This window comes from Thalassophryne amazonica, chromosome 12, assembly GCF_902500255.1.
Source record: "Thalassophryne amazonica chromosome 12, fThaAma1.1, whole genome shotgun sequence".
Classification (NCBI taxonomy): Eukaryota; Metazoa; Chordata; class Actinopteri; order Batrachoidiformes; family Batrachoididae; genus Thalassophryne; species Thalassophryne amazonica.
In genome coordinates, this window is record NC_047114.1 from 104,326,195 (window position 1) to 104,338,685 (window position 12,491).

General features: G+C 43.1%; 1 protein-coding gene across 1 annotated transcript in view; it reads left to right on the forward strand.

Moving 5' to 3' along the window:
- Positions 1–12,491, forward strand: part of amph (amphiphysin) — a 424,563-nt gene that overhangs the window by 12,815 nt on the left and 399,257 nt on the right. The window contains exon 2 of the mRNA XM_034182651.1: positions 2,017–2,097. Coding sequence (XP_034038542.1) covers positions 2,017–2,097 — 81 coding nt within the window. The remainder of the gene's footprint in view (positions 1–2,016; positions 2,098–12,491) is intronic.

Below are 12,491 nucleotides of genomic sequence, written 5' to 3' on the forward strand. Positions count from 1 at the left end.
TAAAAGTAGAGAGGGTGTCTGTCTCCCTGATCTGAATTGGGAGCTGGTTCCACAGGAGAGGAGCCTGAAAGCTGAAGGCTCTGCCTTGCATTCTACTCTTACAAACCCTAGGAACTACAAGTAAGCCTGCAGTCTGAGAGCGAAGCGCTCTATTGGGGTGATATGGTACTATGAGGTCCCTAAGATAAGATGGGACCTGATTATTCAAAACCTTATAAGTAACAAGAAGAATTTTAAATTCTATTCTAGAATTAACAGGATGCCAATGAAGAGAGGCCAATATGGGTGAGATATGCTCTCTCCTTCTAGTCCCTGTCAGTACTCTAGCGGCAGCATTTTGAATTAACTGAAGGCTTTTCAGGGAACTTTTAGGACAACCTGATAATAATGAATTACAATAGTCCAGCCTAGAGGAAATAAATGCATGAATTAGTTTTTCAGCATCACTCTGAGACAAGACCTTTCTAATTTTAGAGATATTGCGTAAATGCAAAAAAGCAGTCCTACATATTTGTTTAATATGCGCATTGAATGACATATCCTGATCAAAAATGACTCCAAGATTTCTCACAGTATTACTAGAGGTCAGGGTAATGCCATCCACAGTAAGGATCTGGTTAGACACCATGTTTCTAAGATTTGTGGGGCCAAGTACAATAACTTCAGTTTTATCTGAGTTTAAAAGCAGGAAATTAGAGGTCATCCATGTCTTTATGTCTGTAAGACAATCCTGCAGTTTAGCTAATTGGTGTGTGTCCTCTGGCTTCATGGATAGATAAAGCTGGGTATCATCTGCGTAACAATGAAAATTTAAGCAATGCTGTCTAATAATACTGCCTAAGGGAAGCATGTATAAAGTGAATAAAATTGGTCCTAGCACAGAACCTTGTGGAACTCCATAATTAACCTTAGTCTGTGAAGAAGATTCCCCATTTACATGAACAAATTGTAATCTATTAGATAAATATGATTCAAACCACCGCAGCGCAGTGCCTTTAATACCTATGGCATGCTCTAATCTCTGTAATAAAATTTTATGGTCAACAGTATCAAAAGCAGCACTGAGGTCTAACAGAACAAGCACAGAGATGAGTCCACTGTCTGAGGCCATAAGAAGATCATTTGTAACCTTCACTAATGCTGTTTCTGTACTATGATGAATTCTAAAACCTGACTGAAACTCTTCAAATAGACCATTCCTCTGCAGATGATCAGTTAGCTGTTTTACAACTACCCTTTCAAGAATTTTTGAGAGAAAAGGAAGGTTGGAGATTGGCCTATAATTAGCTAAGATAGCTGGGTCAAGTGATGGCTTTTTAAGTAATGGTTTAATTACTGCCACCTTAAAAGCCTGTGGTACATAGCCAACTAATAAAGATAGATTGATCATATTTAAGATAGAAGCATTAATTAATGGTAGGGCTTCCTTGAGCAGCCTGGTAGGAATGGGGTCTAATAGACATGTTGATGGTTTGGATGAAGTAACTAATGAAAATAACTCAGACAGAACAATCGGAGAGAAAGAGTCTAACCAAATACCGGCATCACTGAAAGCAGCCAAAGAGAACGATATGTCTTTGGGATGGTTATGAGTAATTTTTTCTCTAATAGTTAAAATTTTATTAGCAAAGAAAGTCATGAAGTCATTACTAGTTAAAGTTAAAGGAATACTCAGCTCAATAGAGCTCTGACTCTTTGTCAGCCTGGCTGAAAGCAGCCAAAGAGAACGATATGTCTTTGGTACTTGTACTTGTGCACGAGCATGCGTGGGCGTGACGTGCGCGCGCACATGTACGTGTGTGATCATGTGCACGCGTGCACGTGAGAGTGCAATGGTACCAAATGTATGGAACCAAATTTGCACTCTAAATGGAACCAAGCCACACTCTGAATGCAATGCAACACAAATGGGATGAATTAATCCATGTCATGTGACATACAAAGCACCAATCACATGACAAGAATCCACTCAGCCATTATATAACATGGCATAACAAACAAATTGTATTTTCTCAGGTACTCCAGAAACTGGGGAAGGCGGATGAGACCAAAGATGAGCAGTTTGAACAAGTTGTCATCAACTTCAGGAGACAAGAGGTCAGTTAAACAAACAAACAAACAAAACACTCCTTGATCCTGAGTGGCATCATATTCGGTGTATTTGTATTGTCCACGAATATTTCAGTGGCCATCTGTCCATGGATGCTCACAACAGGTGAGAAAAAGTTGCTGGAGAAAACAAAGAATACACAGAAACTGGAAGACAGTGATTCAAGCACATCATGACATGACATCATCAGTAAGAACCACAGACTGTATACATACTGGACAAACCTGCATGACGTCATCCATTGGTTTTCCATAGAGACCCGGAACAGCTGAAATGGCCCCCTTTCCTGGGCATTGCCATGTTGAGAGCCCCACCCGCACTGATTCTCGATGAACTCATTAATGAAGTGGTGTCCAAGGTATCCCAGAAAGGGACAAGAGGGGGCAGGTTTTCTTTGCGGCCACTGACTCCAGCAGGTGATTTCACTGATGAACTCATCCCACCTGCTCAAAGTCATGTTAATCCGTGAAAGCACCTGCTGGAGTCAGTGGCTGCAAAGAAAACTGCTGTGACTGCCAGCAGACTCTCAGTTATGGTCTGAGGCTACGAGAGGAGGAGGAGTCACTGAACTCAACAGCTGTCACTCAAGCAACCACGCCCATAATTATACAGAACTTTATGGCTTCAGAAATCTTCAGGCGGAAGCTTATATAGAGACCAAAACCTTTTTTTTGTACCTGGCTGTAAACATGTATTTCTGCTTTAAAGGTGGACATTTTAACATGGAGTCCTATGTAGGGGACGTGATGGTCTTGTGGTTAAAGCATTGGGCGTGAGACCAGAGGATCCTCGGTTCAAATCCCAGCCTGACCGGAACACCACTAAGTGCCCTTGAGCAATGCCATTGATCCCCTTGTTGCTCCCGGTATGTACTGAGTACCTTGTATGGCAGCACCCTCACATTGGGGTGAATGTGAGGCATTATTGTAAAGCACTTTGAGTGTCTGATGCAGACTGAAAAGTGCTATATAAATGCAGTCCATTGTTTCAGAGCCTCAAGTGGCCAGTCAAGGAACTACAAGAAAAACTAAAAACCGCACTCATAGAGCTCAAACCTCCGCCAACACACTCCTCCACACGTTTTTACCTTGGAAAAATTTTTCAAGGTCAAAGTCCTGTTAGAAGTGTTGGGAAAGTGTAGGTACACGGACCCACAACAGGGGGCGCAAATGAACGGACAATGGAATAGGTCAAATAACAACACTTTACTGTTGTGAATGTGCACAACAAATACAACAGATTACAACAATAGACAAGAGTCAATTCACAAAGGTGTCGTGTGGGCAGGCTCGAAGATAGGAGACGCCTGTCCAAAGCAGAACCGGAACCACACGATTTCCTCCGCCACCAGACCCCGGGAATACTGGAGCCGCCAAGTCCCGAACTCCCAGGTGGCCACTGCCTCCGCATGTCGGACCTGGTACTGCTGGCGAGGAACAAAAAGCAATTAAATGAGGGCGCGTTTGCACCCAGGAATCCGTACGGCAGGAAAGCTACCTCCACCTCTCGTTGGAAAAGTAGTCCACAATACAACGCACAAAGTCACAAAAGAATACTGTCAAACAGTCAGCTGAGGTACGTTACCTTCCAGGTAGAACGATATCTTGGCAAAGAGGTGGAGATGACGTCTTGCTGATATACCGATGCTGATCCGATGAGTGGTGACAGCTGTCATGGGTGATGAGTGTCAGCTGTCACCCCGGCTGCTCCTGTGAGGCGGCAGCGCCCTCTGGTGCCTGGAGCCCGCACTCCAGGCAGGGTGCCCTCTGGTGGTGGTGGGCCAGCAGTACCTCCTCTTCAGTGGCCCACACAACAAGAAGTGTCTTTTCATAATCTAAAAATAACAAAATATAGATCAAAAGGGATTTCCAATGTTAAAATCAAATATCCGCTAAAGCCATCCATCCATCCATTTTCTTCCGCTTATCCTAGGCCGGGTCGCGGGGGCAGCAGCTCAAGCAAAGCCGCCCAGACCTCCCGATCCACACACACCTCCCCCAGCTCCTCCGGGGGAACCCCAAGGCGTTCCCAAGCCAACTGAGAGACGTAGTCCCTCCAGCGTGATCTGGGTCTTCCCCGGGACCTCCTCCCGATGGGACGTGCCCGGAACACCTCTCCAGCGAGGCGTCCAGGGGCCATCCGGAAAAGATGCCTGAGCCACCTCAGCTGGCTCCTTTCGACGTGGAGGTGCAGTGGCTCGACTCCAGCTCCTCCCGAGTGACCGAGCTCCTCACCCTATCTCTAAGGGAGCGCACAGCCACCCTGCAGAGGAAACCCATCTTGGCCGCTTGTACTCGCGATCTTGTTCTTTCGGTCATGAGCCAAATCTCATGACCATAGGTGAGGGTCGGAACGTAGATCGATCGGTAAATTGAGAGCTTTGCCCCCCTACTTAGCTCTCTCTTCACCACGACGGTCCGATACAGCGACCGCATCACTGCAAATGCTGCACCGATCCGTCTATCGATCTCACGCTCCATCCGTCCCTCACTCATGAACAAGACCCCGAGATACTTAAACTCCTCCACCTGAGGTAAGGACACTCCTCCGACCTGAAGAGGGCAAAGCACCTTTTTCCGGTCGAGAACCATGGCCTCAGATTTGGAGGTGCTGATCTTCATCCTGGACACTTCCCACTCGGCTGCAAACTGCCCCAGTGCACGCTGAAGGTCCTGGTTTGACAAAGCCAACAGGACCACATCATCCGCAAACAGCAGAGATGAGATTCTGTGGTTCCCAAACCAGACCCCCTCTACACCCTGGCTGCACCTAGAAATTCTGTCCATAAAGGTAATGAACAGAACCGGTGACAAAGGGCAGCCCTGGCGGAGGGCAACGTGCACTGGAAACAGGTTTGACTTGCTACCGGCAATGCGAACCAAGCTCCTGCTGCGGTCGTACAGGGACTGGATAGCCCTTAGCAAAGGACCCTAGACCCCATACTCCCAGAGCACCCCCCACAGGGTGCCCCAAGGGACATGGTCAAACGCCTTCTCCAGATCCACAAAGCAAATGTGGACTGTTTGGGCGAACTCCCCGTGAACCCTCGAGCACCTGATGGAGGGTGTAGAGCTGGTCCAGTGTGCCGTGACCAGGACGAAAACCACATTGCTCCTCCTGAATCCGAGGTTCAACTATCGGTCGAATTCTCCTCTCCAGCACCCTGGAATAGACCTTACCGGGGAGGCTGAGGAGTGTGATCCCCCTGTAGTTGGAACACACCCTCCGGTCCCCCTTCTTAAACAGAGGGACCACCACCCTGGTCTGCCAATCCAGGGTTACTGTCCCCGAACGCCACGCGATGTTGCAGAGACGTGTCAACCAAGACAGTCCCACAACATCCAGAGAGTGAAGGTACTCAGGACGGATTTCATCCACCCCAGGAGCCTTGCCACCAAGGAGCTTTCTGATCACCTCGGTGACTTCGGCCTGGGTGATGGACGAGTCCGCCTCTGAGTCCCCAGTCTCTGCTTCCTCTTCGGAAGACGTGATGATGAGATTGGTGCTTTGTCACGTCTTTCGCTAAAGCCACGGATCAGAAAATCTGTTGCTCTGTTCGTTGAGGGTGCCAGTTTACACCTCATTGGCACAAACAAGTGATTGAGGCACTTTTGATTGAGATATAATGCACAATGTACATCAAATTGGCTTTTCAATATTTAATTCAAATATCCACAAAATCCACAATCCAAATCAGATCCGTATCAAACTTTGTCAGGTGACAGTAAGGGCCAGTCTGCACCTCAATTTCACATACTGTATGAGAGTGATTGGGGCACGTTTGATTAAGATATTATGTAAAATGTACATCAAATGGGATATTCAGTGTTAAATGTAAATGGCCACAAAATCTGTAATCCGGTGTCAGGAGCTCAGCACTCTCCTCGACTCAGCACTCCCCTTGCCTTCACTGCGCATTAGAGCTGAAACAACTAATCGAGTTAATCAATTAAAATCGATTATTAAAATAGTTGTCAACTAATTTAGTTATCGATTAGTTGCTAAATAACTTTGTTTTACCGCAGATGTTTTTTTCTTCCATATAATCAACCGAGCTTTGCTTTGAATCTTGAACCAATGAAGCAGTGCTTCGAGCTGCTGCTTTGTTGGTTTCATTTTTTTAATTTCACTTTATCTTAATTTTTCCCCACTAAAACCCTAAAGAGCATATGTCTGTGAGGAATATTCACCTTTTTACGTTAAACTGACCTGTTATGGTCTTCTGAAACAGTTGATAGATGTATTTTATGCTAACGCCGATGCTAACGCGTTAGCATGTCTATGGTGTTTTCAGTGTTAAAGTTAGCATTAAGCTGCTGGCATTTCAGCATGTTTGTGCATTTGTTTTCTGTATAATAATTAATGGCTCAGCGTTTGTTGTCGTAAAAGAGTCAAATGTATCACAAATTATAATATTTTTTAAATTTATTTTATTTATATATTAATAATAATAGAAACAATAATAATAGTAATAATAACTAATAATGCTACAATACAATTTTAGAGAAAGAGACATGAGTCACGTGTGTCATTGTGAAATGACCACATAGTTATCCAGAGAATGTTGCACATATAATGAGTCAGGCTACAGTTTTTGATTTAGGTTTGATGGTTAACTGGTTATACTAATTGCTCATTTGCAGCAACAAAAATACCTCTTTTCACCATATATTTTATAACATTTATATGTTTCAATTTTGTTTTATGGCAACTCTTTATTATAAATTTTTATTCTTTATTGTTTTATATTTCAACAGCCAAGGGACATTTGACAATTTGTTGATTTTCAAGTATTTTAAGTTTTCAAATAATGTTCTTTTGTTAAATAAAATGATGGAAGGAGAGAAAAATTGTTTCCCAGGTACATTTAAAAAAAAATCCCCCGCTAATCCAATTAATCGATTAATTGTGTCGAAACCCACTCAGATTCATCAATGATCCAATTAATTGTTTGTTGCAGCCCTACTGCGCATGTGGAATAGCGGAGCGTTAGCAGTGTTGTGGCAGAGCACGAGCAGCAAGTAACAAATCATCACCCCGTTTCTGTTTAAAACTGACTTTAGAATGATTTAAGAGGTTTGACATTGTCATCTGACGGTTAATAATCACATTATTCCATTTGATCGCTTTGTGTGTAGAGAGTCAGACTCAGAGAGTCAGTCTCAGACGTGCTGCTGTCACGCTGTATCACTCCCCTATCTTTTATGTGGAAGTGATTGTTGTATAAAAGCTTCAGATATCTGTCGCTGAGATAGATGGTGACTGGAGTGCAGTTTGAAGCAGAAATGAGGCGACAATTGGTGAATCGCTGTTGACACTCCAAAATGACCCATGTGCAGTGAAGGCAGGGGCAGTGCTGACCTCCTGACACTGGATTAAATCCAGATCAGACTTTGTCAGGATACCATCCTACACAACACTCTCAAACATGAAAGAACTTCAATCTTATTTGACAGAGTTATGAATTTTTGAAAATTCCTTCAGTGTTAAAGGATAGGAATTTTTCTTGACTTTGCCGTTTGACCTTAAAAACTGAATCAGTTCTTGCCTGTCACGATATGAATTGTCTGTAAAAAAATTCATAATGATATATGAAAAATTGTGGGTTACAGGTTGTTCACAAACAAACAAAGTGTGAAAACACAACTGTTGGCGGAGGTAATGATGGTGTGTGCAAGTGAGTCATAACTTGTGCATGTAATTCCCCTTATTAGCAAAAGTCACATATACTGACACTATACCGAATTTCTCCTTTGGGGGATCAATAAAGTATCTACCTACCTACCTACTGTACATACATACATCACTGTGACATCAGTGACCCAACAGAGGATAAATATTGGAGTCTCACTCCTCTTACTAGTCCTGATGAAGCTGTTCTGGATGAAACGTCTACAAGGAACTAAACAAGCCCATTTGACCTGGCTCAACCTACTTGGAAGAATAGTTTGCCTTTTTGGTGCATGTGAAGGGTGACAGATCTCGACCTCTTTTCACCACCTTTTTGCAGAGTTTTTGATTAGTAGGGTGTATACCGGATCACAGAATTATCAAGGTACTGGTATAAGATGTTCAGTATGTGTACAGGTGACCCTGACCCTGTATTTTCAATATATCAGTGGTGGATGTGGCGAGCCATTCATCCTCTGTTTTGTGCAGCAGCTCCAAGTTGAAAAAAACAGTTTGTGTCGTCTCGCTGTGTCTCACAGCATGGTGGTGATGCAACAAACAAGAGCAGCACGTTCATGGTTTTTTACAAACATTTTTAAGCTTTGCTTTTCTTTCAAAATCTGTTTGTGTCCTCTGGCTGTGTTAGTGCAGCTAAAACAGAAGCTAAAAATAGATAACAGCAACATGGCTTTGGTACTTTTTCCCCATATACGCTCAAGTCTCTTTCTGAGGATGGCACAAGGTAAAACCATAGATAAACCCTTCTCACGTGTCAATCATGCCACGCTTTCCACATAAATACACAAGTGCTCCATTCTTCTTGCTCACAGACTGCAGGCCACTGGCATATCCAGATGGAAAGAGGACAAAACAGGCCCCCACAATGTCCTTAGAGTAAAGTTCCACTTTTGAAAGCAGTTTTTCATATACTACACTAATAATAATAATTAGAATAAGAAGAATAAGAATATTTTTTCAACAACTAAAATATTTAATCAGTATTTCACTGTACCTAGATTTTACTACAGTGCTGCAAGAAGTGGAATTGATGAACCATATAAAAATAAGTTTACTTATTTTAACTTTTCTCCCTAACTAAAGTAGGATTTGAAGCAATATCTAAGTTCAGATCTAACTGGGTCTGTTTGGGGTGCTAGCTTTAGAATTGGGCCAGCTAGCGTGAGGGAAACCATAATCATATGTTGGATGTGATGTCAATTTGGGATAAAGGCAAAGAAAAAGTGAAAATGTGCAAAAGAAAATGCGAATAGAACACAAATTAAGCAGTAATATGCATATGTCACGGACATGAATGAGCAAAGCTCGTCAGCATCTCATGTCATTTACGAGGTCTGTTAGAAAAGTATCGGACCTTTTTATTTTTTTCAAAAGCCTGATGGATTTGAATCATGTGTGCTTGCATGAGCCAACCTTGAACCTTCGTGCGCATGCGTGAACTTTTTCACGCCTGTCGATTGCGTCATTTGCTGGTAAGCAGCCTTTGTGTGAGGACGTGTGTTGTGCTCTCGGCGGATTTTCATTGCAAGCAAAAATGGCGGAACGACTGGACCAGCGCTTCTGCATCAGATTTTGCCAGAAACTGGGCGACAGCCAGGTGGAAACCATTCGGAAGATTCAGACGGCTTTCTGTGACTTTTCAGTCGTGTGACTATCTGAGAAATTGTGGAAGAGGTGGGCATGTCATAGCATGTCCTGTGAGGCTTCAACACAAAGGTGCTTTTGCTCCGCCGTCAGCTTCGGCACGAATTTCACCACCACTCTTTTCATGGCCAAATCTTCTGTCACAGTGGAATGTGTCAAAAAAGTGCTGATGTCCACCTCTTCCACAGTTTCCCGGATAGTCACACGACGGTCCCACATCATCACAGCGTTCACTTTGGAAATGATCTGGTCATTTCAGCATGTTGATGGCCGACTGGAGCGCGGCTCGCTCTCCACCATTGTGTGGCGTCTTTACACCGGTTGTACCGCTCCTTAATCTGTGTGATGCCCATAGGATCATCACCGAAAGCCGTCTGAATAATCCGAATGGTTTCCACCTGGCTGTCGCCCAGTTTCTGGCAAAATTTGATGCGGCGCTGCTCCAGTCGTTCCGTCTTTTTCCTTGCAATGAAAATCCGCCGAGAGCGCAACACATGTCCTCACACAAAGGATCCTTACCAGCAAATGACGCAATCGACAGGTGTGAAAAAGTTCACGCATGCGCACAAAGGTTCAAGGTTTGCTCATGCAAGCACACGTGATTCAAATCCATCAGGTTTTTTAAAAAAATAAAAAGGTCCGATACTTTTCTAACAGACCTCGTAGGTCCTTCAGACTTTATTTTGAGTAAATGCTTCAGGGGAGCATTAGCATGGCAAAAATCGTTCAGCTCCTGTGGGGGGGCTGTGCCCCTCATACTCCCCACCTTTTTAAGCATTTTTCTTTTTTTGCTTTTCAGCTGACCCCCCTAATTACAGCCCTCTTAACCTCCTGCCACTTTAAGCATTTTTTTTTAGTGTAGATGTAAATTAATATTCAAAGTTTTCAGTTAATTGACAGTAGGGCTGTACAATATGGACAAATTATCTCAATTATCTCAATATTGTCATATAAATTGTCATGTAAATGTCACTTATATACATGCTGTCCATATTCTTGAGCTGGTTAGGTGGGTAGGGAGAGTTCCCATGGGATAAAAAAGCTTTTCTGTTGTGTGGGCCGCCAGAAGAGGAGGTACTGCTGGCCCACCACCAGAGGGCGCCCTGCCTGAAGTGCGGGCTTCAGGCACGAGAGGGCGCTGCCGCCATGGACACAGCCGGGGGTGACAGCTGTTGCTCATTACCTCTTGACAGCTGTCACCCATCTACTCAACATCATCTCACTCCATAAAGACCAGACGTCATCTCCACCTCGTTGCCGAGATATCATACTTCATAGGAGGTACTACTCTCAGCCTTTTTGTGAGATTTGTAACTCTGTTATTGTGAGAATTTGCAGGAGAACCGGTCGTTTGTGAGGAGGCTGTGCAAGACGGCGCTCCTTGTCAGCTGAGACCGCTGCAACATATTGAATGAGAGGTGGAGGTGGCATTCCCACCGTTGTTGTTACTGGGTGTACACACACCCACACTTGACTGTCTTTGTTCTTCGCCAGCAGTACCAGATCCGACAGTCGGGGACGGTGATCACCTGGGAATTCGGGACTTGGCGGCTCCAGTATTCACCAGGTTCTGGGGCGGCGGAAATCGTGTGGTTCCGGCTCTTCTCAGGACAGACGTCTTCTATCCTCGAGCCTGCCCACACGTCACCTCTGTGTATTGACTGTTATGATATTCTGTGATTGTCTGTATGTTCGTTGTGCACATTCACAACATTAAATTCTTACTTTTTGGCTCATCTATTGACCGTTCATTTGCGCCCCCTGTTGTGGGTCCGTGTCACTACACTTTCCCAACACTTTTCAACCTACCATCCCTGGTTCTCAAGACCAGGCACCTAAGTGGCTCGACTGTTTTGTTTTGTTTTGTTTTTTAAGATATTTCGGTGTACCTTAGTAAACACTAGTAGAGTTCCACCTTAGATTTGGAATGTATAATAGAAGATATACCTTATTGAATTTTCATATCAGTATGATATATGATATGACTATGATTTGACACAAAGTGCAGCAACAGTGAAAATTAAACCTTCTTAAACAAAACAGTAATAATATCACACTCATTTTGTACTCATCATAAGGTTAGGATACTGTGCCCTCCAAAAGTATTGGAACACTTGGAATTTCACACATTTTAATTTGTTTATGCCATTTTAAATACATGAAATACAAAAAAAAAAAAAAAAAAAAAAAATTTCTAAAATTATCTTCCTCAAACTCAAACTGAAAGCAAATCTGTAAAACTTGATAAAACCTGTAAATAATAATCAGTTATATTGCCAGTTTTCTTCAGACAAGTCAGGGGATGGAAACATGAACATAATGTCTTGGACTTTATTTACATCAGTTATGAAGAAATACAAAAGTTTCTTTCACCAAAACATCAAATCTAGTCTTTCATCTCAAATGTACTTTCTGTCACATTGTAGCTGAACTTTCAGGTTTCTTTTGAAGAAAATCCTCCTCTACACCACTTCATCAGGAAGATGGATTTTAGATTTTTAATTCATTTATATCAAGTTGTAGAGATTTGCTTTCAGTTTGAGTTAAGGAAGATAATTTTAGAAAAAAATGTATTTGAAATGGAATAAACAAATTAAAATGTGTGAAATACCAAGTGTTCCAGTACTTTTGAGGACAACTGAGAAACAGTGAGGAGCAACATCTTACATCTCATATATAGTGCAGCAGATAAGAGAATATTTAGAGTGGAATCCTGAAAATGGTGATACAAGCATTAAATTTGGCACAAATAATCCACAGACATGAACTCTTTAAAAAAAACTGATTGGCCACTTGAATTTTCAATAGGCGGCCAGGTAGGGGTTAATTGAAGAATTACACAGGGGTCAAAATCAGGGGTGGGCAACTTGTTGCAGAAGGGGCCAAGAGGGTGCAGGTTTTCTTTGCAGCCACTGACTCCACCAGGTGATTTCACTGATTAATATCACTTTGGGCAGATGGAATCAGTTAATCAGTGAAATCACCCTCTTGGCCCTTTCTGGAACAAGTTGCCCACTTCTGGTCTAAATTAAAAGATGCTCCAATCATA